This window comes from Salvelinus namaycush, chromosome 1 (genome assembly GCF_016432855.1).
Source record: "Salvelinus namaycush isolate Seneca chromosome 1, SaNama_1.0, whole genome shotgun sequence".
Taxonomy (NCBI): Eukaryota; Metazoa; Chordata; class Actinopteri; order Salmoniformes; family Salmonidae; genus Salvelinus; species Salvelinus namaycush.
The window spans coordinates 58,566,901-58,594,894 of record NC_052307.1 but is presented as its reverse complement, the minus strand read 5'-3'; the positions used below and the strand labels follow the sequence as shown (position 1 = coordinate 58,594,894).

The following is a 27,994-nucleotide window of genomic DNA, read 5'->3' as shown; positions in this document are numbered from 1 at the left end:
AAACATGCAGTGCTGATTGGAAACACGAGATCACCAGCATGCTGCTGTTTCATAGGCTGCTCTAGCCATGCAACAATAACACCATACCAGGCCATGCTGCAGTCCTCTACGACAGACAGTCACACAGTACCATGACTAGGATACCCATTCATACCTGACCATGGCCGGGCCAGACACGGGCATTGTGGGTCTGGACCAGAGGGCGTCTGTTTCATGACAGCCCCTCTGCCAGCAGCTTGTGACACCCTTGAGAACAAACTGTCAGCGGTGAACAAGTTTTCCATAAGGGGGAAAATATCAACGGTCATTATTACACATAACCGCTCACTCAAAAGATTCAAAAGGATTGCCAGATGGAGCTATACATACACATACTCAACCATTTACACATCATAGAATGGGTGAATGTTCAATTGACTTTATATGAGCAGAGTAAAAATACATTACACAAGGCCCAGAGATCTCCTGTGCTTGCAGTGACATATAGTTATCTTTTCAACTTTGATGTAAAAGGTCAACATTTGCCAATACACAGTAAGCAGAAGTTTTATTTTAGCTGCACATGTGACTCTTGCCGAGAATACTAAAGTTAAAGTCTAATTGTATTGAAGATATCAAGGCACAAGGCGAGACGCAGATGCAGACACATGAGGCAGATGGTTGGAGTCTTACAATGTTTATTAATCCAAAGAGGTAGGCAAGAGAATGGTCGTGGACAGGCAAAAAGGTCAAAACCAGATCAGAGTCTAATAGGTACCGAAGGGCAGGCAGAATCAAGGTCAGGGCAGGCAGGATGATCAGGCAGGCAGGAAAGTAGTCCAGAGTCAGGCAGGGGTCAGAACCAGGAGGACTATAAAAAGAGAACAGAAAAGGAGTACGGGGAAATACACACTGATTGACTTGACAAAACATACAAGATGATCTGGCACTGAGAGACAGGAAACACAGGGATAAATACACTGGGGAAAATAAGCAACACCTGGAGGGGGTGGATACAATCACAGGAACAGGTGAAACAGATCAGGGCGTGACAGAAGAAGGAATTGTAGATTTAATTAATATTTTTGTACTTGTCCAACACAGCTCCCTAACCTCCCAGCTACCTCCACTGACGTGGTGGTGACAGGGGACGATGAGGGGATCTTTGGAGTTGAGGCAGGATTTCTTTACGCCTTGAAGCCTCTGGACAGAGAGAAGCAGCCATCTTACTCTCTGCAGGTTGACAGTCACACATTTATGACATTATCTAAGCATGTAGTGATATGTTTACAATACATGTGATTATGACCTGTGAGATTGCATGGATGGAACGATATTATAATCATCCTCATCAAAAATACCATAAAATTGAATGCGATATATTGCAATGATTTGTTTTAATTGGGGTGTATTATCTCTGGCTTGAGAGAAACAATGTCCTCAAACAATGTACTGTTTAGCAACACCAAATGAGACATAGACTCCTTAGTTAATCACAATCAAATTAGATCTTCAGGTTACCGTATGTCTTTATTAACTTATATTCGCCCTTCATACTTACAGTTGCATTTACTTTAAGCTGGAAGTGAGTTTTTCCCCCCAATTTCTCAGCTGTAATTGCCACTAGAGAAAATAATTAGCACAGGAAGTCAAGTAATGTCACCCACGTTAGCCCAGGATTGAGTGACAGGCATAGCCAGTCATTACAGGAACGGAAGGCAGACCTAAATTAGGAAGTCAATATTTTCCATTTGAGTAGCAGTCTGAGTGAAAGAATGCTATTACCTCCATGCTTAATTTGGATCTCTGTACGACATTCCTAATACAATCTTAACATTTTAGATTGGAGATTGGTGAGAAATACTGTTTATGTAAAAGTGAGAGACTACAATGTCTTCATATAGCATTGGTGACATCTTTAGCGTGTTATGAGGGGCACGTTTAGATACAAAGGGCTTGAAACCTTGTGTGCTTTTCGCAGGTGTCCTTCTCAGCATCCGTGCCGTCTCAGAGCTTTATGGTAGAAGTATGCGTCATTGACAAAAACGACAACGTGCCTGTGTTTATCGAGGAGAGCATGAGAGGCAGTGTGCAGCTGGGACTTCTGAAAGGTTGGTTGTACTAGCCAGAATATAGAGCCCGTCGACCATTCAGGAGAAAACAAATACCGGAGTTCACAGAAGGGATTTTAATTTGTGACACAGTCATGAGTTTATTTCTTAATACATAACTGATGAGTGATGTTTGCATTGTCTGAATCTTTATGACTTTTACATAAATAGTATCACCTGAACTATCCACATGGCTCTAGTGAAGGACATGTACGGTATGTGTATTGGAAGTAGAGGTGATTTGCTTAATAATTTTTATTGAAGTCTTACTACAGTCTGATCTTGGGCTATTGTGGGGTAGTTCTTTGAGTTTTTGCGTCAGAGATGACTCAAGCGTCTGGATTTATGTCACTGAGGGGACTCGCGTTTGAGTGGAGGGAGCTGTGTGCGTGTGTGAGCATCACACCACCAGATAATAGTGGGTTACCATTGATTACATTGTGACATGACCTTCAGGAAATTATAGAGCAGACTTTACATTGAGAGGATATTACATTAATAACCCCATAAAGTGTGCCTCTATTGAAATGAACTACAGTAGATACAAATATGTTAACAACTAATGTTTTTACCAAATGCAAAGTTATGTCAAATTATGTTAGAATAAAGTCAGAAGGTTATCATAATTAAATCAAGATTGTCCAGGAGGAATACTAGCATTTGAACTGAGTAAGGATGTTTCACTATAAGAATTAGGCATAGTCATCCTAGTCAAATTACAGTGTGAATGTACACAGCTGTACAGAAGCTTGTCTATCTTTCTCTTGGCTAGGGATCTCATTCATGCAGGTGGGGGCATCTGACCGTGATGACCGTAACACAGCCCATGCTGACCTGCGCTTCAGCCTGATGGACCAGACCCCCAGGATCCCCTCCAGTCACATGTTCTTCATAGACTCTGTGACCGGCGAGGTGTCTCTCACTGAGGACGGTGAGTTACAGGCCCCTCACTCAACTGCCCTGTTATATTCTACATGGTGTTGTCTTACTTTTATCTGTTTACTGTTAAATGAATTACTTAGTACACCCCTTCTCAATCCACATACACACACGGGCACAAACGCACACGCATGTACACACGCACATTCCCGTACACACATACACATACACACATACACACGTACACCAGTTAAATTGAAAAAAGTCCCAATTTGGACAGTGCTGGTGTTATTTCTGGATTTATTGACTATTTCTGCACAGTGCTGGTGCCCCTATGTTACAGCTTGACTGAAGCTAGACAACACTAACAACCCCAATCCACCACATTGGCTGCCGCTATAGGGCCATTTAACTGTGAAATTGGCTAATTACGTCTTTATGATGTACTTGTTAGTGGGTTATTAACAATGTTTTCCCGCTTTTTTCAACGTGCTGTCTGTGAACAACATAATGCAGCTCTCTGATTGTAATATATTGATATGTGTGTGTGTGTGTGTGTGTTCCAGGGGCTTCCACCCTGGACCCAGAGATGTGTGGTCGCTACAAGCTGTCAGTGATGGTGAAGGACATGGGGGGGAAACCCAACGCTTTCTTCTCCACAGGCATCGTGACAGTGGAGGTGACGGGGAACACCTGGGCGTCACCGGACCCTGTTCGCCTCCAGGAGAACCTCCCTGGCCCCTACCCCATCCCCATCTCACAGGTACCTCCTTGGCCCCTACCCCATCCCCATCTCACAGGTACCTCCCTGGCCCCTACCCCATCCACATCTCACAGGTATAACCTTCCTGGCCCCTATCCCATCTCACAGGTATAACATTCCTGGCCCCTACCCCATCTCACAGGTAGAACCTCCCTGGCCCCTACCCCATCCCCATCCCACAGGTACCTCCCTGGCCCCTACCCCATCCCATCTCACAGGTACCTCCCTGGCCCCTACCCCATCCCCATCTCACAGGTACCTCCCTGGCCCCAACCCCATCCCCATCTCACAGGTACCTCCCTGGCCCCTACCCCATCCCCATCTCACAGGTACCTCCCTGGCCCCTACCCCATCCCATCTCACAGGTACCTCCCTGGCCCCTACCCCATCCCCATCTCACAGGTACCTCCCTGGCCCCTACCCCATCCCCATCTCACAGGTAGAACCTCCCTGGACCCTAACCCATTCCCATCTCACAGGTAGAACCTCCCTGGACCCTACCCCATTCCCATCTCACAGGTAGAAACTCTCTGGCCCGTACCCCATCCTCATCTCACAGGTAGAATCACCCTGGCTCCTACTCCATCCCCATCTCACAGGTAGAACGTCCCTGGCCCCTACCCCATTCCCATCTCACAGGTAGAACCTCCCTGGCCCCTACCCCATCCTCACCTCACAGGTAGAAACTCCCTGGCCCCTACCCCATCCACATCTCACAGGTAGAACCTCCCTGGCCCCTATCCCATTCCCACCTCACAGGTAGAACCTCCCTGGCCCCTACCCCATCCACATCTCACAGGTAGAATCTCCCTGGCCCCTATCCCATCTTACAGGTGACTAGTATCATGCTCCTTCTCCATCCCCATCTCACAGGTGACACACAGTGATGCTTTCAGGGATCACAGAGATATCTGTATATTCCTGCATACATTACATGCTCAGGTGACCTTTGCCTCTAGTATAGAATCATGGCAAGGGATCATCTGACAAATGTCAAACACTGTGAACTTTCATCCAATATTTTATTTGACTGTTCATTGTAAAATGTAATAATGGAATGGAATGGGTGAAGCATCAGGATACTGCAGTTGTGTTGTTGTCTTTTTAGTCTCTCCCCCCCCCCCCCCCCCCCCCCCCCTGGGCTTTCCTAAGAGACCAAGGTGTGCATTATTAATGTCATTCATACCCCTAGGCTTTCCCCTGCCTGAGTCCCTGCAGCCTGAGGTTCCGTTCCCGCTGTTGGTGTGTGTGTGTGTGTGTGTGTGTGTGTGTGTGTGTGTGTGTGTGTGTGTGTGTGTGTGTGTGTGTGTGTGTGTGTGTGTGTGTGTGTGTGTGTGTGTGTGTGTGTGTGTGTGTGTGTGTGTGTGTGTGTGTGTGTGTGTCTATAATGTCAAAGATTGTTCAATCAAACCTCACACTTTGTTTCTGACTTAGCGGTTGTGATTGAATAGGGATCAGTCTCTGTGCTCTGTGCAGGGCCAGTGTCTCTGTATCTGCACCTGGTCTTCTTTACAGTCTGACCTTTAGCTTGTTATTCAACATTTATAATATCAGCCACGGCCCAGTGCTTGCATCAGCACCAAATCACTAAAGCTGTGTAAATAACTGGAAACATCTGACATTATCAGAAAGAGGAAAACAGGACGTTCTGTAACTGTACAGTAGTATGGATCTTCTCTGCATCTCTATCAACATTTATTAGTCTGGAAAACAATAGTCTGTTTTCTATATATAGGTGCTTACAACAATGGAACAATAGTCTGTTTTCTATATATAGGTGCTTACAACAATGGAACATGGTCAGAAATGCAAACTCGAGACCTCAAGACAGTAACGCGAACATAAAGTCATGATTTGCTGCAAATATGTGTATTTCTACATTTCAGTGTGGTCTGTGGGTGTCGCCACAGTAACTCTCCTCCTCTTCCCCCTCTCCTCCTCCTCTCACTCACGCCAGTGCCATCCGCCCACTGAAAACGTGTGGACTCAAAACGTGGGCAGATTTGATCTTTTTCACATTTTCCATGCCAATTTACCAACATAGAATAAAATCTATCCAAATGTGGACAGGCAAAATCTCAAGCAAATCCTCCTAATCTCTGCCGGAACATAAATGTGTGTGTCTATGTGTGTTTGTGAGAGAGATAGAGAGAGAATGTGCTAGAGGTTGTACTCTAGAGCTCTTCACAGCTCAGAGGCAGGGTCGGGGAGGTGGGCTGCTGACAGAAAAGCATGGCTCAGGTTTAAAGTACAAGATGACTCTGTTCTTGAGATTCTCAAACCCTCATAAAACTATACGCTTCTTTTAAATCTGACTGCAAAATAATAACAATATATGCCATTTAGCAGTCGCTTTGATCCACAGTCATGCGTGCATATATTTTATGGATGGGTGTTCCCGGGAATCGAACCCACTACCCTGGTGTTACAAGCGTCATGTTCTACCAACTGAGCCAAGAGCTACAAAGGTCCACAAATCATCATGATGTATACTATTTTATCATGATGTATACTATTTTATACTGCGATGTAAAGATTATATTGGCTATTACTTGTGTTTTTTACAGTGCATGTACTTAGTAGGAATCTGTTTGTCAACATGCTATTACTATATTACAATTATAGTTGTCAGGGCAGCACATAACATCACATTTGCATGTCCATGTAAAGGGTTAACAGTGTAGAATCCACCACTGGTGACCATGCCTATATGATGGGAAAAGCCTCTTTCCACCCACTCTGCATTTACCACCATGTGTTTGTAGGCGGTAGGACTCATAGCTGTGCTGTTACCAAGCAGATGGGGGGGGTCATGTTGAAAGACTGAGTATGGCTGGGAGCCCTTTACTATCAGCAGCATGGAAAGTCATGTTTCTACTCAGTAAAATGTTGTGAGACACATAAAGTGTTATGCTTATGGGTTTCTCTTCTATCATGCATTTTTCTTTCAAAATATTTTCCTTCAGTCATTGATATTGATACAGGTGCACTTTGGTTGTTGATCTCAAGAAGCATTGCTCATCTTTGGTCATTTTTGGTCTTTTTCCAAAATAACAATTAGGCAAATCAAGGCAGGAGAATTCCACATTGTGCATACTTCTTATACACGGAAGTCAGATTTGTCCCAAAAAATGTATCTATTAGAAATACAGTAGTGGTGCACTTAACGGGCAATTACCCCACTTTTCAACCTCATTTTCATTATCTCCAGCACAATACCAGTGTCTACAAATGTGAAAACGGCGCATTTCAAAGTTTTGAAGAAAAATATACAAAGTTACAAAGTTCTACCCGATGACATCATCAAAAGTGAAAACATTTAAAAAATTGTGATTTTCAAACACTATGAGAATTTCTTGGTGACGTGAGGAGCAAGAAAATACCCTCCCTCTGGCTAGAAACTCGTTGCAGGTTTGTCACAGATAATGTCACAGATACATTTTTAGGACCTTTCTTCTTATCTTTTTAACCACAGATCATAGAAACGCGCCGTTTTCACATATGTAGACACCGGTATGATGCTGGAGATAATGAATATGAGGTTGAAAAGTGGCGGAATTGCCCTTTAAGACTGCTTATTCACAAGGTGACATAGAAGACAGAGCGTGCACTGCAAGCTGTTAAAAAAAGCACAGAAAGCAAAACATTACATCAGCTACAGTGTACTCTATTCATATCCATTTTTAGAACAACCAAGTCATTAATCACATTGTTATATACTACATCTCTTCAAAGCACTGAGGCCCTGAAATACCATGACACTGGGAGGAAGGCAGTCGTGAGAAGAGGGGCTTGTGTATACACGGCCTCAGCGTTTGGGGAGCCAGCTCCAAAACAATGGAGTGGAGTGTGACAGTGGGTTGAGGAGATGCACATGCCCCCTGTGTTTCTGCCGGTGACCTCTCCTTCTTGGGTGCTGTTTCATGGGGTCCTCTGAGCCAATTATACAGCTCCCTGTCCGGCCCTGTGCTTTAAATCAGTAGAAGCTCCCCATCCAACATGTATGAGCTTTTGTTTTGGCAGAGGTCTCTGGTCCTCATTACATCCTGTACATTGACTCAGCACTTTATCATTTAAACACCTCACAGGTTTTTACTAAAGGACAGGGTTTCCCTCTCTAGTAAAGCCTAGGTACATGAGAGAGAGACAGAGAGTGGGAACAGCAGAAGGGGGGGCTCAATCCTACAATCACGCAGTGCAGAGAGAACGTTGAATTGACCATGTTCAGTTTATGAGCTGTTTTGTGCCTTCCCTGCTTCGCTATGCTGTGTCTAGGTGAAGTGGAGTGGAGGTCTGGTAGAGTATAGCCTGGAGGGGGAATTCCCAGAGATGCTGTTCACTGTCAGCAGAGAGGGAGTCATCTCTCTCAACGCCCCACTAGACAGAGAGACTCAGGACCAGGTGAGTGACCACACAGTTTTCATTCATAATGTATTGTACCTCCTGTCTTAATCATATAGTAAGGACTTGTTAGGGCTGTGAACGCATAGTCATGTCATGGGGTAGCCTAGTGGTTAGAGCGTTGGACTAGTAACCGAAAGGTTGCAAATTCAAATCCCCCAGCTGTTGTTTCCTCCCTGAACAGGCACTGTTCCTAGGCTGTTCTTGAAAATAAGAATTTGTTCTTAACTGACTTGCCTAGTTAAATAATGGTAAATTACACTGTATGGACAGAGGAAAATTGTGGTGAAAAGGAGTGTCATGATTCAAATCCCAACGTGTCTTTTTTCCTCCTCTGCAGTTTGCCAAGAAGCTAAGCTCCAAAGCTGTACAGGATTAGATAAACATCACTTTTTGGCACAGGTTGACTTTGGGTTCATTCTGCAGAGTAGCAAGCAACGTGTCTGGCCAGAGACCTTACTGCTCACTGGTCTGACACAAGGAGAAATACATCACTGTATTGGATGTGCTGTTTCTACAGAAAGCCCTCAGAGAGTCTTTTCTGTCTGAACTATAACTATAGTACAGTAATTATAAAGCCAGACACCCCCCCTCTTCCCTCCTTCTCCTCTCTCCCTGCCTGGCAGTGACTGTCACCTATCATGATGGAGTTGTCATGTTCCAGCATGCATCACACTGAGTCACAGCCTATCGATCCACCTCCTCACACACCTGCCTCACAACACGAGTGAGGCAGTCCAGGTTCCCTGATTGAGATGGTTCCTCGCTGACTGACTGAGACTCATATGTCAGCGACATGTGACTCTTACAGCTGATGGAGGGAAGAGGGAGGAGAGGAGGAAGGGGATGCATGCACATGTACAGTACCTCTCGCTTGGTGTTGACAGAGTTGCGTGCCCGTATAGGGCGCAGAGATGATGAATCATCTCTGGATGTGTCAAAGAAGGCGCTATACAAGCAAAATGCCTCAGTTCTGTGAGCTGAGTAGCAGTCCAAGAATCAATGGACACGCTGAGTGTTAGCACTGTCACTGCCTATCGTTAACCTAATGGCTTCATCTTCTGAAGACAGGTCGGAGTGAAAGGGGGGAGGGGGGGGGAGCAATCTGCACTCTAAAAAAGTAACAACTTATTTCATTCACACACATACACCCCACACACCTCCCACCCCCCATCTATTCTAAGAAAGCTCAATAAATAATGAATACAAAATTGTTGTGGCTTCATCTCAGACTGTGGTTCCAGTGTGTAATTGTGCCACGTTCAATACAGAACATTAAGGTCTTTCCTGGCTGAGAGCTGGCGCTTTGTGTTATTCCAGTGTGTCTGTCTGTGGTCTCACTGTGTGTCCAGACAGGGAGATTTGATCTGGACACTTTGTGAAAGCACATGACCCCATGTGGCTCTGTCTGTTAGTTCCAGATCAGCATCGTGGTGGAGCGTCCGGACGGCAGGGAGATCGCCAAGCCTGTGGAGCTGAGGGTGATGGTGGGCGATGCCAACGACAACAGGCCCACGTTCCCTACCACACAGTACCACACCGTGGTCAAGGAGCTCGCCCCACGGGGTGAGGCACAACCCTCAGAACACTCATATAACACACTCGTACAGACAACTCCGGAACATACTGGATCACAAAGGCCTTTTGTTTACGCTTGAAACGAAATACTCCGAAATAAAAAAACATGGAGAAATTCATCAGTACGCTCAAAATAGGATTCTGTGTTTCTCACTTGAGGGTTCAAAGAAAATTTGTTTTTGCCCACACACTAATCTGTGAGGACTTTGCTCTTTTCTCAGGGACGGAAATCCTCACAGTTCAAGCAGCCGACAACGATGATCCGAAAACAGATAACGTGAGGATCTTCTACCGGCTGGTTGGCCAGATCCCAGAGAGCCCTCGTGCCTTGTTCCGGGTGGACCGTGACTCTGGGGTCATCTCAGTGCAGGCAGACAACCTGGAGGGAGCCGCCCCACAGTACACACTGACCATCACTGCTGAGGACGCTAAAGGTGACCAACAGTACTGCATGGCAATGTGGTTCTGTGGTGTTAGGGAGAGGGGTGAGGGATTACTTCCACAAAGATAATGTATACATAGTACAATGTAAAGATAATCCAGAGATACTCTATAGTCGTAACCTATTGTGATATGTAGACACGGGTGCAGTGGTAGTGTAAATTAGTTTTAGACTAGCAGATGTAACGTTGGAGGTTTTCCCTCTGCTTCCTTTGAGGAGAATATTGTTTAAATATGACACTACGGTGACTGATGATCATGATTAAGACTGAGGGCATCAGTATGAAAGAGGCATGCCAAACTAAGTGACTCACTAATGGAGCCTATCTCTCTCTGATGATGATTTCATTTGCAGGCTTAAACAGCTCCTGTACTGTGGTTGTGACAGTGCAGGACGAGAACAACAACCCACCCATCTTCACTCCACACGAGGTACCTTTACACAGGCTGAAGAGGGGACTGACAGTGTGATTTTGGGTTTGGGGGACAGAAGTGATTCAGGGCACTCATTGCAAATCTCTCTCTTATACAGTATATTAGATGTTTCTCTTCTGTTGGATGGCTGCTGTGTGAACTCTCCCTCCAGGTCACTGATTTGATTTCCCAGAGGGGAGCTAGATGGAGTGCTTTGTGGGGGATCCAAGCTTTAATCTCAGGCTTATACAAATGTAGGACCTTCATTTGAGCCAGTTTGCTACAGCAGGAAAGTAATCCTTCAGCAACAGAAAATGTGAATTATTATGTGGATTATAATTAATGGACAATTTTTCATAAGGGAAAATCAAGTCTGAAATTCCAAAGAGGAAATTCCAAACTTCAGAAGCATTTTTAAACCTCAAATACACTACACGTTTTACATTTCCTCCATTGCAGGAAAGTTCTCCTACAACAGGGTGATCAAATTAATATCCTACAACTTTAAAGATGGAACCATATTATTGTAGGGTTTTTTCTCATTGTGCTCCAAATGGACAATGTTCTTAGTTAATCTGAATAAGCCTCAGATGAGGCCTGTGAGAATCCTTTATTTATAGAATAGGCAAATCCACAGCGTCGCCATAAGAAAGCTCTAAATGATATCCCTCACACATACAGCAGTCGGAACATTTCACATCTTTATAGAAAAATCATCGCACTGAGCAATATTTACTATTATGTCTGAGCTCACTGGTTCAAAAAAGCAGTTCTAGATTAAATATTAAGTACTTTGTTAAAAGTGAAAAATGCATCCCTTCGAGTACAGAAATTAACTGCGTTGTTCTGGAATTTGTCAATAAAAAGCCCTGAGAAGTGACTCAGAAGAGATCTCATTAGCCGCACAGTGTCGTCATCTCCTCTGGTACGGGGGGGGGGGGGGGGGGGGGGGTGTCCCTGAGCCTACCAATTAAAGGGACCTTAGTCTTAACATAAACACTATTTTTGGTCTATGAGAGCATCTTTGGGGACAGTCAGTGTTTCCAGCGGTCTTTTCCATAGTCGATCCTCATGAATAATGAAGTCACCGCTGAGGTCACAATGAGACAACATTGGATTAGCGCTGGTCTCAAGGTATGCAGTATCCGGGCCAAAGATAGACCATTTTCTCACATACTGTTCCAGAATGGAAAACAGTCTACACCCACACCGCCTGAATAATGCAGGAGAAATGATTGTTGTGAAAGATGTAGGAGCAAATCGTCATCTTAAGATGGGGACATGTGACAATGAAGTACAAAGCTGTTGTTGTCCTCACTGGTGCTAGACTAAGTCAATGTAAACCCCAACTGTGCTTGTTATGTTTAGATGCTCTTGGAGTGAGAGAAGGTACTGTTAAGATACAGGAGACATATTCATATTCTAGAGTTATTCCAGAGTCATCCAGTTTGTTCCTCATTGGGTTCAAGCCATGCCAAAAGATTTACAGCCATTCTCATTTTGGATTCTCTATGCACCTCAACAATGCTGTCGATCATTTTTTGAGTCGATGCCAGCCCCAGGCTCATATTCTCTCTCACACACACACACACACACACACACACACACACACACACACACACACACACACACACACACACACACACACACACACACACACACACACACTGAGGTGGAAAAAGCTCTTGAGTGGGTCACGCCAGAGTGCCCCTGCTTTTTCCAGCAACATGTGAACGGGTTTGTAGGGAGCTGGCAGGTGAGTGGTGAGACCCATGGTATCAGTGACCCTCTAGCCCAGGCAGGCAGATCAGAGACACAGCCGTTTCAGTGGAGGGCCACAGTGAGTGGCTGATTAAAGGACTCCCAAGCAGAGAGATAGGAGGTGTGTGAATGAAGGTCAACAACACAGGGCCACAGGGGACATGCCTGCATACACACACCAGACCTGGGTCAAATACATAACCTAGATTATGTCAAATATGTTCAAATATTTGAAATGCACTTGATATAGTTAGCTAGTTAGCCTGGAACAACGGAACCAATGGAGTAGTCCTAAAAGTGCAAATTCCAAGCTAAATCAATCTAATACTAAATAATACATTTTTCAAATATTTCACAATCAATCACATTTATTTTATAAAGCCCTTTTCAACAGTGCTTTACAGATACCCAGCCTAAAACCCCAGAGATATTTTTTTTTTTTTTTTTACCTTTATTTAACTAGGCAAGTCAGTTAAGAACAAATTCTTATTTACAATGACAGCCTACACTGGGCCAATTGTGCACCGGACTCCCAATCACAGACGGTTGTGATACAGCCTGGAATCGATCCAGCATCTGTAGTGACGCCTCTAGCACTGAGATGCAGTGCCTTAGACCGTTGCGCCACTCGGGAGCCCAAAAGAAAGCTATGCAGTAGCCCCTGCTTCATTATCTTTTCCTTCTCCCTGTCCTCATCCCCCCTCCTTGCTCCCTTTCTCCTCTCACCTTTCTCTCTCCCTTCTCCCCTTCTCTCTTAGTACGGCCCCTTCCACCTGGCAGAGGATGCTCCTTTGGGAGCCACGGTAACCGCGGTGTCAGCGTGGGATGCTGATGAGAGGGGAGGAGACAGCTGGCAGGTGAATTACAGGCTGGAGTCTGGCAACGAGGAGGAGGTGTTCACGCTGGTCACAGACAAGCAGACCAATGAAGTTTCACTCATCCTCTCCAAGGTACGGCAATCTCCTTCATTCAACAGTCTCTATTCTCTCTTGTTCAATCACAAATAAGACACAACCCAGAGAGACCTAGACATCGATGAATAGGATGCATTTTAACATGGTAATAATATCTTCATAGAAATATGCAATATTGACTCTAATAATTATGCATTTCGTTAAGTAACCATAAGGAAAAGATACATGCATATCGAATCTTGCTTTGTATATCACTTTCTATGTCTCTTCATACGCACATACATGGGTATTTCAATGACACGTGTCCCAAAAATAAGCCACGACAAAAACAATAGTTTATCCCAAAATAATCTGAGCCCATCCCTGGGGTGTCTCTGGCTCGTCCCTGGTCTCCTGTAATCCCCTCCACTCTCCCAGCCCCGCCCCAGCACTGCCCTGCCTCAGCTATCTCCCCTGGCCTGGACAGGAGGGCTTTGGAGACAAAGAGGGAGTGTTTGTCATTGTTTGTGTCCCCATTCTCTGGAAGCGGGGCAACTGCGTTCTACCTCTCTATGGGAGTAGAGGAATGTTACCTATATTCCGCAGAGGTAAACCAGGAGTTGCCTCCGGTATTGTCTAAACTAATACAGGACTGGAGCACATCCCCTTTGCATTGTCTCTGATGAACCCTGCCATACAGTAATGATGTGCCGTATAAGGCTGACATAGTCCTACTGTAGCTCATTTTGAAGCATCACATATGGTGTATATTTAGTACAGCAGTTACAGGCTTAAAGCCAGCCAACGACCGTCCATCTGGTAAAATAGCTTGTTAGTACATCAGAGCATGCTCACTAATATGTGATCTTGTGGCGAGACTGAGACAACCCAGAGGGCAGTCCCGTTGTCTCAATAACAGCAGCTTGCACAAAGTCTAATTGAATAATTACACAGTGCCATTAGTCTGTAGAAAGCAATTACAGTTTCCTCACTATAAACCACATAGGCAAGGCACCGCTGACTAAACACTAGCTAATCTGTCTCTCTGGTGCTGTGCAACAGTTGTTGTGAGAGCGTGAGGGTAATATCAATGAGAATATTCAGCTCCTGCTGTGCTGTAGGCGGATGTGTCTGAGGTTGTGTGTAGCGTGCTAATCCATGTGACCGGATCAGGAAAAACTCCAGGCCTTTTACCAGACCCATGTCAAGCATGTGTTCTGTTGAAATGTCTCCTACAGAGACAGAGGCAGTACCTGCCGTCATGAATGGTGAATGAGAGAGGATGGCGTAAAAAAGAGTGGTCAGTCACCTTGAGCTGGGTGGCAGGTGCACATAGCTGATTCAAACCTTTTCAGGGGGAAGAATAGAGATTACAGACGAACACACACACACATAGCATACACACACACACGCACACGCACGCACACACACCCACACACTGGACTAATGCTTTGATCTTATTATGATCTTGCTATGAAAGAGGGGATCACAAGTAATCGTCTCCTTCTTTTTAAACCCATTGAGCTGGAGACTCTCATGCTTCAAGTGTCCCCATTTAACCTAGTGGGCCGCCCTCCACACAGCAACTTAAGGCCAGCAACAGCAGCTGAGTGGTGGTTGGATTCTTCTGGTTGTTGCCTGATACAAACCTGCACTTCACTTCCAGTCAACACCATTAGTCACTCCAACACTGAACAACGTCTGTGTTTTCTCTCTAGCAACAGAGGTAGCTATTTGGGCCAGGCGACATGTTATTAGCAACAGCAATCACTTCATTTCACCCGAACGTAGACAACACAGGGGATACAATCCCGGGCTGTGACCTCACAGAGTAAGCATAGCAACGGCTGTCCACTAACGGGATTCTCTGTCACAGGCAGGATTCATGTCAGGTGAAACGTGAATCAAATGGCCGTCCCTGTCATTCCAGTTTGTTTTACAGTGGAAATAAAACTCCTCTTTGCCGGTAAATCAGCTTGTCTCACACGCAGGTGACGGTATTATAGAGGCCTTGTTTAGAGTCACTGTGCAGTGTTCTACAACCCTCTCCTTTCCAGTAGGATCAGCCTGTAAATCTGTGGAACACGTCGATTCCCAGCAGATATATACAGGCTCTTTCTGACCTCCTGTGTTTGCTCCATGAGCGTAATACAATCCCATGCCTCTGTTGGAGGGGGCGGTTCGATATGTTGCTCAGTCTAAATGAGCAGCCTGTGCGTCTCATGGAGTGCTGAAATGGCACATTCACAACACATTCACTGACTGCTTTTATGCTCTTTAGATAAAGTCTGCTATTTTCTGGGAAATGTTAGTAAATCCCTCCCATGATTATTTTCCTGGTATTCATTCTTGCACTGTAGAACACTATGTTCCCATGTTTCACAACTATTCGAACACTACATGTATGTAAGTGCATGCCCTTCCATATGAGCAGCATTTCTATGGCAACCTGTATGCATGCAGGTGCTGGACTTTGAGCGGGAGAGCGAGTACATCCTGGTCCTTAGTGCTCAAAACCCAGTGGCCCTGGTACGAGGGAGGTATGGCCCAGCGTCCACGGCAACCGTCTCCATCTATGTGGACGATATCAACGAGGGCCCCATCCTGTCCCAGAGCCACTACGAGGTCACCGTCAGAGAGGGGGAGGAGCCAGGACGGGTTATTGCCACTATTCGTGGATATGACCCAGACTCACACCCAATCAGGTGAAACATCGTTCATTGGAAATAATATAAAAATAAACATTAATTCACAGTTTAAAGGCATGGATCATTGTGTTATCCCACCCCGTCTATACTTTGAAGGAATACGTACTAATGGTTTGGGTTTTGTTTTTGTCCAGATACTCGCTCAGAGGAGACACAAAGAGGTATTTCTCCATTGGGAAGTACTCAGGTGAGCTGAAGACCGTCCAGGCCTTGGACAGAGAGGAAAACAGCACCTACACTATGGAGGTCATGGCTGAAGATGGACGTAAGATGGTTTTCTGAGAATAATGTCTACTTCATATCTTTCCAGACAGAGGGTCCAGGGCAGCTTAGACCTCGGCCTTCTGTTTGTCCCAGGGGGTTTCAAATGTAATAAGGCAAGGGTTAAAGCAATACTTACATTGAGAATTCAAGACCACACTGTATTCACTGACAATGTAATAAGCAGGGAGTGAGTCATGCGAAGTGACAGCCAGTGTGTAGCTAGCTAGCTGGTGGGTGTAGAGTGGGAAGTGAGGAGGGGGTGTATGTTGTATAGAAAACTCCAATCCAATCCTCCCCCACACTAGTTAAGCATGACTCAGAACAGAAGACAGACTTGCAGGGTCTGAGAGCTGCACACGGCACCTCTCCAATTACCCGCTGCCCTTATCCCTCGCATGCACTGATCGCGTCTAGTGAAAAATCTACTGGTCCATTATCCACAGAATGGGGGCTCTGACTCACATCTTGAATCCACACCTATAGAGGTTAGAGAGGGCAGTGGTGTTAATTGGTGGAGGAGATCATGTATTATGTTGGTTGGATCGAATTGTACAGGTATCAGAAACATTTTAAAATATGCTTTTAATGTCCCTCTGTGCTTGTCAAAGCCAGGCCAGCAGCACCCAATACGGTACAACACAAGGACTGTTGTTACGAATGATTCAGTGGGTACTAATGTTTATTAAAACTGTACTGTTTGCCTCCCAGGGAACTCTTCTCTGTCAGCTTCAACACTGGTCACAGTCCATATCCTGGATGTGAATGACAACAGTCCGGTGTTGGTGGGAGACTACTCCTGGAAGTACCTGTGTACCCCTCGCTGGGAGGACCAGGCCTTGGTGCTGGCATCCCGCGACAGTGATGGTCCCCAGCACGGCGGCAGGCTCAACTTCTCCCTCCGCAGTGACGCCACCGTGCGTGGCAACTGGAAACTCACCCCCATCAATGGTCTGCCTCATCATCCAGATAAACTATCTTCTGTTTTTTCACTAACACATTTGTATTTTATCTTGACAAACAGAAAGATCAACACACGCTCAAACCAACCTCTTAGCCCATCAGATATTTTAGTAACCAGTCCAGCAGTGGAAATTGTTGTGCATATTACCATGACAATACTGTAGGTGTAGTCACTGTAGTAGCGACATGGTGACCCAACGCTATGACATTGTAGGCTAGCACCATACTGTAGGAAGTAGGACCCAGGAAACATTAACCTCTCTGCAGGATCAATCCAGATCGAGGTGTTGGATTGGTTGAGTCATGTCTGTGTAAGAACCACTACCAGACAGCTAAATTAAAGTACCAAATTAGACCACTTATTCTATTTGAGTCGTCACGGTGACGTTAGACCTGACACTCTCACTGTGGTTACCCGTGTATAGGGTAACGTCATTGACGATAAAATGGTTTTCAAAATAGAAAGCATGTACGTGGAATAACGTTGGAAAGAGAACAATCCAGGGTGTTTTGCTCCAGTGTGATGAACGGTGAATAGGATGTAATTCAAGGATCCATTCAGACCACCTGTTGATCCACAGACACGTGTAGAGGATTAGAGTGAGTGGCACTGAGACACTGACTGACAGTGGAAGTAAATTGCCCCCATCCTTTCTTCTGAGGCGCTCTGACTAGGCAATGTCTCTAATATGCCTAATGGCCCTCTTCCTGTCGCTGTGCCTGTCTGTAATGTGTCAGGCTGACATACATTAATCAGACGTGTCGACTTGGCTGTGCTGACACAGTCTCTCTATTGTATCACTGTGACAACCTTTTCTCTTTAGTTTTTTTCTCTCGCCATTTCTCTCTGACGCGTTATTATTGGAAGCTGCGGAGGCTGGCTATAATTATATTTCCCTTTTAATTTGTGTGATGTCACAGCTGGGGCCCGCCAGGCTGAAAGGCTAAGAGGCTAAAAGTGTATTTTTCCCAGCAGCACCCAGCAGCTGCAAGACTTGTCCCTAATAACACCTGCTGCAGACGTGCCGTGGCGCACCTATTTACCTCACCTTTGTGGCTCTTAGCCCTCCTCCCTGACAACTGGAGAGGCTGGAGAGAGTGACGGAGGTGTGACGCAGCCTCTGTCTTTGAGAAGCTCACATAGTCTGCTGTGCTGTGCTTGTCCTGAGAGGGTACCAGTAGATTCCACTGTTCCTGTCCACCACAGAACAGGCAGTCAGTCAATTTTAATTAATCATAAATAGATACAGCAATGATTTACCTCTATATTTTCCATTATTCCTGGGCTGTGATAAAAGCAGGTATATGTTTTTTTTAACTCTCACATACACTATTCCTGTCAATGACATCAAAGAAAAGTCCCAATAAGAACCATTGAGGGTGTGGCAGACCAAGGGCTCTTCTACTGTTTATGTCACTGACGCCTGTCGGTTGCAGCCTTACCTAACAAGATGATATACAGTGCATTCGGAAAGTATTCAGACTCCTTGACTTTTTCCACATTTTGTTACGTTACAGCCTTATTCTAAAATGTATTTTTTTTTAAAATTCCCCCTCATCAATCTACACAAAATACCCCATAATGATAAAGCAAAAACAGGTTTTTAGAAATATTTGCAAATGTATATATAAAAAAAAAAAGTTTATATCACATTAACATACAGTACCAGTCAAAAGTTTGGACACACCTACTCATTCAAGGGTTTTTCTTTATTTTTACTATTTTCTACATTGCAGAATAATAGTGAAGACATCAAACACTTTGAAATAACAGATATGGATTCATGTAGCAACCAAAAAAGTGTTAAACAAATCAAAATATATTTTATATTTGAGATTCTTCAAAGTAGCCACCCTTTGCCTTGACAACAGCTTTGCACACTTTTGGCATTCTCTCAAGGTCCCTTGCCCTCCTTTCTGCAAATCTGACTACGACTCCATTTTGTTGCTCCCAGCCTATAGACAGAAACTAAAACAGGAAACGCCCGTGCTCAGGTCTGTTCAACCGACCAATCTGATTCCACGCTTCAAGATTGCTTCGATCACGTGGACTGGGATATATTCCCGGACAGCGTCGAACAACAACATTGATGTATACGCTGATTCGGTGAGCGAGTTTATTAGCAAGTGCATCGGTGATGTTGTACCAACAGCGACTATTAAAACCTTCCCCAACCAGAAACTGTGGATTGATGGCAGCATTCGCGCAAAACTGAAAGCGCGAACCACTGCTTTTAATCAGGGCAAGGCGACCGGAAACATGACCGAATACAAACATTGTAGCTATTCCCTCCGCAAGGCAATCAAACAAGCTAAGCGTCAGTATAGAGACAAAGTAGTCGCAATTCAACGGCTCAGACACGAGAGGAATGTGGCAGGGTCTACAGTCAATCACGGACTACAAAAAGAAAACCAGCCCCGTCGGGGACCCCGATGTCTTGCTCCCAGACAAACTAAACAACTTCTTTGCTCGCTTTGAGGACAATACAGTGCCACCGACACGGCCCGCTACCAAAACCTGCGGACTCTCCTTCACCGCAGCCAACGTGAGTAAAACATTTAAATGTGTTAACCCTCGCAAGGCTGCCGGCCCAGACGGCATCCCTAGCCACGTCCTCAGAGCATGTGCAGACCAGCTGGCTGGTGTGTTTACGAACATATTCAATCAATCCCTATCCCAGTCTGCTGTTCCCACATGCTTCAAGAGGGCCACCATTGTTCCTGTTCCCAAGAAAGCTAAGGTAACTGAGCTAAACGACTATCGCCCCGTAGCACTCACTTCCGTCATCATGAAGTGCGTTGAGAGACTAGTCAAGGATCATATCACTTCCACCCTACCTGGCACCCTAGACCCACTCCAATTTGCTTACCGCCCCAATAGGTCCACAGACGATGCAATCACAACCACACTGCACACTGCCCTAACCCATCTGGACAAGAGGAATACCTATGTAAGAATGCTGTTCATCGACAACAGCTCAGCATTTAACACCATAGTACCCTCCAAACTCATCATTAAGCTCGAGACCCTGGGTCTCGACCCTGGGTCTCGACCCTGCCCTGTGCAACTGGGTCCTGGACGTTCTGACGGGCCGCCCCCAGGTGGTGAGGGTAGGAAACAACATCTCCACCCTGCTGATCCTCAACACCGGGGCCCCACAAGGGTGCGTTCTCAGCCCTCTCCTGTACTCCCCTTTCACCCATGACTGCGTGGCCATGCACGCCTCCAACTCAATTTATCAAGTTTGCAAACGACACTACAGTGGTAGGCTTGATTACCAACAACAACGAGACGGCCTACAAGGAGGAGGTGAGGGCCCTCAGAGTGTGGTGTCAAGAAAACAACCTCACACTCAACATCAACAAAATAAAGGAGATGATCGTGGACTTCAGGAAACAGCAGAGGGAGCACCCCCCTATCCACATCGACGGGACAGTAGTTGAGAAGGTGGGAAGTTTTAAGTTCCTCGGTGTACACATCACGGACAAACTGAAGTGGTCCACTCACACAGACAGCGTGGTGAAGAAGTCGCAACAGCGCCTCTTCAACCTCAGGAGGGTGAAGAAATTTGACTTGTCACAAAAACACTCACAAATTTTTACAGATGCACAATCGAGAGCATCCTGTCGGGCTGTATCACCGCCTGGTACAGCAACTGTAGTGATAATAGTAGAAGATAGAAGAAGATAAGAATGTCCTTTGTGTTGGTCCAAAGGTGAGTCACAGTCTCTCCATCTCTTTCAGAACAGAGGCACATGAAGGGGAGCAGTGTCAGAGGCCAGCCAGGGGCTTTTGGACTCCCGGATAACAGCTAACAGTCTGATAGTAGACTGTCTGTTATACACCGCTGTATTTTGGATTTGTTCATAGATTAGATAAAGTATCAGTGCATTTGCACTAGAACCAACCTTCGTCACCCCTTGGCCAGTGTGTTTGTTTTGCGTCACAGAGGGTCCACCACACACAAGTGACAGGGTCCCTCACACATACAGTATGTGTATGATAAACCGACCTAGGTCTTTCCTCCATCAGAATAATGTTGATGTGGGCTGTTGATCATGCCAGTATTTTACTCATGTTCACCAAAACCTAGTTAATCAATCAGCCATGGGTATTTATATTTAGCTGTGAATGGCATTACCAATGAATTGGCCTGTATCTCAGACTCTTTACTGAGTACAAGCAGATGTTTAAAAATATATTTGAGGTAATGTTTTTCATTCTTGCACAGGCTTTGGAGCTTTTGGAATTTCCCTCAGATGTTTACTTTGCTTTTAGACGCTAGCCAAAATGGACAAAAGTCTTCTGTGTACCGTCAGTTAAATTGGTCTTAAAAGTACACTACATGACCAAAAGTATGTGGACACCTGCTCGTCGAACATCTCATTCCAAAATCATGGGCATTAATATGGAGTTGGTCCCCCCTTTGCTGCTATAACAGCCTCCAGTTGTCTTGGGAGGCTTTCCACTAGATGTTGGAACATTGCTGCGAGGACTTGTTTCCATTCTGCCACAAGAGCATTAGTGAGGTCAAGCACTGATTGATGTTGGGCGATTAGGCCTGGCTCGCAGTCGGTGTTCCAATTCATCCCAAAGGTGCTCGATGGGGTTGAGGTCAGGGCTCTGTGCAGGCCAGTCAAGTTCTTCCACACCAATCTCGACAAACCATTTCTGTATGGACCTCGCTTTGTGCACGGGGGCATTGTCATGCTGAAACAGTAAAGTGCCTTCCCAAAACTGTTGCCACAAAGTTGGAAGCACAGAATTGTCTAGATTGTCATTGTATGCTGTAGCGTTAAGATTTCCCTTCACTGGAACTAAGGGGCCTAGCCCGAACCATGAAAAACAGCCACAGACCATTATTCCTCCTCCACCAAACTGTACAGTTGGCACTATGCATCGGGGCAGGTAGTGTTTTCCTGGCATCCGCCAAACCCAGATTCATCCGTCGTACTGCCAGATGGTGAAGCATGATTCATCACTCCAGAGAACGATGGAAACCCATTTCATGAAGCTCCAGACGAACAGTTCTTGTGCTGACGTTGCTTCCAGAGGCAATTTGGAACTCGGGAGTGAGTGTTGCAACCTAGGACACAATAATAGATGGCCATTATTTGTCATCCATTCATTTCAGTAGAATATACATTTCTGTCAGCACCACCATTGTTTGCTCTGGTAGCTGTGCTGTTATTACAGTCATGTCGATGGACAATTGAACTATCAAAAGAAACATGCAGTGTTTACAATCAATGTCCCTTCTGTGCTTTCCTTTCATGCTGGGATGTTGCAGCTGTTATTACTCTGTAATTAATGTCTGTCCTTTCTCTGAAAACAAATAGGAGTGGATTTGGCATATGCTGGGTCTGTGTTCATGTGTTTTCTCCTTGCCCTCCCACCCCTCAGAATATCTCCACAACTCAATCTGGTTGACAGCATCTGCTCTGTAAATAGAAAAGGACATCTAATAGATCCCTGTAGATTTGTTTCCCTGATGTTTGGCAGCATGTTGCCTGATGTTTGGCAGCATGTTGGAATAGAGTACTGGTCATCCTGAGACATTGTGTTCAGACTGACTCAGTCTCAGGGTAGGATGGGCCGCAGGTGCACCCTCTCCCCCTGTCGCAGCATGGTCTCAGCCCAGTCTGCCTGGTGATCCCCTCTCTACAGAGGACAGACAATGTTTTACGTGTTATGCGCTTCAGTACTCGGCGGTCCCGTTCTGTGAGCTTGTGTGACCTACCACACCGAGGCTGAGCTGTTGTTGCTCCTAGAAGTTTCCACTTCACAATATCAGCACTTACATTTGACCTGGGGAGCTCTAGCAGGGCAGAAATTTGATGAACTGTCTTGTTGGAAAGGTGGCATCCTATAACAATGCCACGTTGAAAGTCACTGAGCTCTTCAGTAAGGCCATTCTACTGCTAATGTTTGTGTATGGAGATTGCATGGCTGTATGCTCAATTTTTTACACCGGTCAGCAACAGGTGTGGCTGAAATTGCAGAATCCACTAATTCGAAGGGGTGTCCACATACTTTTGTATATATAGTGTATGATTCTAGGAAAGGTTATGTGAACAATTATTTAATTTGATCAAGAATACGTACAGAAAATGTAAAAGTTATGGAGCCCAATAAACTTTTGTCCTAAAGATTTACCATAGGCTACCAATGTAATATCTGTCTTTCCCCAGACACCCATACCAACCTGTCCCTGAACATCCCATACTTGTCTCCTGAGGTCTACACGGTCCCCTTCACCATCTCTGACAGCAGCTCTCCTCCCAGGAGCACCTTCATCAACCTGCCAGGTGACGCATATTGATACAGTTGAAGTCGGAAGTTTACATACACCTTAGCCAAATATATTTAAACTCAGTTTTCACACTTCCTGACATTTAATCCTAGTAAAAATTCCCTGTTTTAGGTCAGTTAAGAATGTGAAATGTCAGAATAATAGTAGAGAGAATGATTTATTTCAGCTTTTATTTCTTTCATCACATTCCCAGTGGGTCAGAAGTTTACATACACTCAATTAGTATTTGTTAGCATTGCCTTCAAATTATTAAACTTGGGTCAAACGTTTCGGGTAGCCTTCCACAAGCTTCCCACAATAAGTTGGGTGAATTTTGGCCCATTCCTCCTGACAGAGCTGGTGTAACTGAGTCAGGTTTGTAGGCCTCCTTGCTCGCACACACTTTTTCAGTTCTGCCCACAAATGTTCTATAGGATTGGTTGAAAAACGAGTTTTAATGACTCCAACCTAAGTGTATGTAAACTTCCGACTTCAACGGTATGTGTTGAAGCAGAATATATTGCTCTACGCAGACATGTTTACAAAATGTAATAATTTGTCATATATTACAACTGTAACTTTGATTTTGTCACAATAATTGATGGCCATTATTTGTTGTCGTTTCCTTTCAGTAGAATATACATTTCTGTCAGCACCACCATTGTTTGCTCTGGTAGCTGTGCTGTTATTACAGTCATGTCGATGGACAATTGAACTATCAAAAGAAACATGCAGTGTTTACAATCAATGTCACTTCTGGGCTTTCCTTTCACACTGGGATGTTGCAGCTGTAATTACTCTGTAATTAATGTCTGTCCTTTATCTGAAAACAAATAGGAGTGGGTTGGGAATACAGTATGTTGGGTTCATGTGTTTTCTCCTGGCCCTACCACCCCTCAGAATATCTCCACAACTCAATCTGGTTGACAGCATCTGCTCTGGGGTGGCAGGGTAGCCTAGTGGTTAGAGTGTTGTAACCGAAAGGTAAAAATCTGTCGTTCTGCCCCTGAACAAGGCAGTTAACCCACTGTTCCTAGGCCATCATTGAAAATAAGAATTTGTTCTTAACTGACTTGCCTAGTAAAATAAAATAGAAAAGGACATCTCATAGATCCCTGTAGATGTGTTTCCCTATATGCCTGATGAATGGCAGCATGTTGGAATAGAGTACTGGTCATCCTGAGACATTGTGTTCAGACTGACTCAGTCTCATGACAGGATGTACCGCAGGTGCATCCTCTCCCCCTGTCGCAGCCTGGTCTCTGCCTAGTGATCCCCCTCTACAGCACACCGAACTGATTTAGTAAAACCCTGAGGCCTCAGGGGCATGGAGATGTTCTCTCCCTGTCATCGTGGTCTGCTCAGGGTATCTGTAATGTGCTTACGAGTGCTGAATATGTCCCTGTACTTTGTGAGTTGTGTTGACTGTGTCTTAAATCACAGTGACGGTGTGCCCATGCAATGTGAGAGGAAACTGCAGGACCGCCGCTAAGCAGCTGCAAGGCATGCCAACCGTCCAGTCCACCGTCGGCATCCTACTGGGAACCCTGGGGGTCATAGGTAAGAGTAGCTGCTGTTGGATTGTAGACTGAACACCTTTAATTAAGCTACCAAGTTAAAATGGCCAAGTCAATCAATCAAATGTATTTCTAAAGCGCGTTTTACATCAGCAGTTGTCACAAAGTGCTTGTACAGAAACCGAGCCTGAAGTATAAGCAAAATGGTCCTTTGTGTAATTTTGTGTCAAGATGATCTGAGTTCACTTAGGATCTTTTTCAGGATCTTACATTTGAGTTAGTCATGGGATATTTTAGTATGTTGGGCCTAATTTTATCTTTCTTATTTATCCCAGGAATCATTCTAATCGTTGTGTTTGTGAGGCTGTCCTACCAGAACCCCAAACCGCCGAGCAAAACCAACCAGGAGAGAGAACCCCTGAGGATCTCACTGTGAGGGTACTGCCTGCATATGTCTCCAACTTTGCCCATATGGACAGGGCCATGATAGTAGAGCAATGATATAGTGAGAATGTTTATTCAGTACTGTGCATAGTATTTACCTAGTGGGTAGTTCTTATATTGCGGTGGTATTTGGGCAGTGCATTTTTTATTTATAGTAAATGTATTTGGGTACATCTTTCCATTCTAAATCAACTAATGGCAGCTTAATGACTTTAAATAATTTTCACCATTATGATAACATTGTACCATCAGTAGGAGTAGTAACACCAATGACGATAACACCAATGACACATTTTAGGTAAATTAGGATTTTCTGAAATGGAGGCCATGTATACTAAAATCTAAGGCCATTAACCCTTTAAAAATCACTTACTAAAGTGATATGAGTAATAATTCTGCTCACAATGTAATTTTCCTTCATTTAAATAGTAACACCAAGCAAGACGTTGGATTTAGACACATCAAATGATCAATGGAATCCTTAAATGTATGATATACTAAAAGGGTATGATTAGCTTGTAATTTTATTTAATAGACCTCTCCCCGGTTAACAGTTTGCCACTGGAGGGAATTCTCACTAGAGGGAATACACTTGCGTGTCATGGAACACACCTTCCAAGTTGTTCATTATTTTGCATAGAACGCATGCCTCTCGTTGATTATCCCTTACGTAATGAATGATTTTCGAGGTGGTAACACCTTTTTTTTTAATAGCCTGTTTTTATAGATCTTTACAGTATGTTTAATACTTTTGTTTACTTTCTAGCATTCAAAATAATAGATAGATATCTCTAAATCCCCCAAAACATGTCACAACAACCAGAGCCATACAGTATACTGTATATAGCGAGAGTTTGGCCAATGTAATTTCTGTCTGAACGCTCTGAGAGAGACTCCTTTTGCTCCATAGCCATTGCTAAGTGATAATCAACGCTTCCACGTTGTAATGTTTATTTCTGATCGTTTTTAAAAACCTATGAAGATGTCCAGCGAAAGCGGATATGCAATTTGTTGACACCACAACACAGTAAAGACTTGGATACACATTATTCAGAATGCTAATAATTTAAAAACATCTCTGAAAATTGCTGCTCTGTTTTGCTTGTTTACAGACCCCTCGTGAAAAAGTACTACTGAATTACTACACAAAACCTACTGATTTTACTACTTGATTGCTATTGAGATGTGTAGTAAACCAGTAGTGATTTATGTAGTAATTTAAGTAGTAATGAGTGATAAATTGGGATGTTTCATGACTGGTGAACACAACATATTTCCTACTCAAATCACTACATAATTCTCCCTTAATGACTACTGTGTAACTACTGAGCTTTTGGGTATCTACTACACAACAGTTTCTAAATGTAGTTATATCATCAAACAATTAATTATATATACATTTTGTATTACATTAATTACATATTAAATTACACATTTACACTTTTTTGTTAATCCATTTGAGGCCTTGTCTTCATTCAGTTTTGACTTAACTATCTTAAGATCCTCTTTTTTTGTTGCAGCAACATTTCTCCACCCCGTAACCTTTTAGAAAATACAGACAAGCAGAAGAGACAACCAATTATAAGCCATTATCAATCATCAGCTAACAGGGGTCACATTAGACAACACAGAAAAACATTTCATAAACGATGTTAATCTTACCAACAATGGTCTCCAGTCTTCTTATGTCAAAAGAGGTAAGTAGAATGGGTAAGTATACCAATATGAACATACCCAACATTTGCATACAAACACACATACTAATTAACTAGCATGACAAAAATAGAGGCTACATATCTACCTTTCAATGTGGCTAGCAAACAACTAGGCTAAACTCAATACATCTCTATGACAATGGCTAACGGCTAATACCGTTTTGGCTAGCAATCTTTTTGATGTAGTAAAAAGTTATATAAATGGCTAAACAACGACATGAACGTTTTCATAAAATATAAAAGATGGTGCCAGCATAACGGCTATGAAAGACTGGATTTCGAAGGATGGAAGATGATTACATTCGGGATTATCAAAAACAGTAGCTACGACTTCCTGTTTTGTCTTCTTTTGCGGTCGCGAAAAACCCGGGTAGTCTGGCTGTAGTGTTGTGATACTTATTCACTACCAACATCAAGTAGTAAAACTCTACTTGATTGCTATAGACAAGCCTGTGTAGTAAAGCTGTAATGTTTTGACTACTTATTTATCAACATCAAGTAGTAAAAATGTATTACCTGATTACTACTAGAAACACTACTGTTTTCCTACTGAATACTACAAAACTCTACTTGAGTAGTGCATAATCTACACATTCACTACACACTCCCTACAAGACTCTACATAGTCACTACTGCACAAATAGGTTTTGTGTAGTAATTCAGTAGTACTTTGTCATGAGGGGTGGGTCATTTCATAGGGAATTGTCGGAGACGCTCTCGTATAGTTACATCACCAAAATATTGTGAATAAAGGCACTAACAAGTATTTTGTTGGACAATGTATATTAGGTATAACATGCGTATCCCGTACATATGACTAAGAAAACTGGAAACTTGAAACCAACATGGCGTCCGTTCTAAAAACCTGGCTGA

At 44.1% G+C, this 27,994-nt stretch overlaps 1 protein-coding gene across 1 annotated transcript; it reads left to right on the top strand.

Moving 5' to 3' along the window:
* Positions 1-160: 160 nt before the first annotated feature.
* On the top strand, positions 161-25,398 carry LOC120052304 (cadherin-17-like). The gene is made up of 19 exons (XM_038999139.1): positions 161-184; positions 1,084-1,218; positions 1,961-2,090; positions 2,863-3,021; positions 3,536-3,732; positions 3,875-4,024; positions 8,008-8,133; positions 8,474-8,500; positions 9,549-9,699; positions 9,933-10,145; positions 10,508-10,584; positions 12,290-12,406; positions 13,086-13,277; positions 15,684-15,925; positions 16,063-16,193; positions 16,901-17,140; positions 23,345-23,461; positions 24,889-25,005; positions 25,298-25,398. The coding sequence occupies exons 1-19, from the start codon at positions 161-163 to the stop codon at positions 25,396-25,398; spliced, it is 2,646 nt and encodes an 881-aa protein (XP_038855067.1).
* The last annotated feature ends 2,596 nt before the right edge of the window (positions 25,399-27,994 follow it).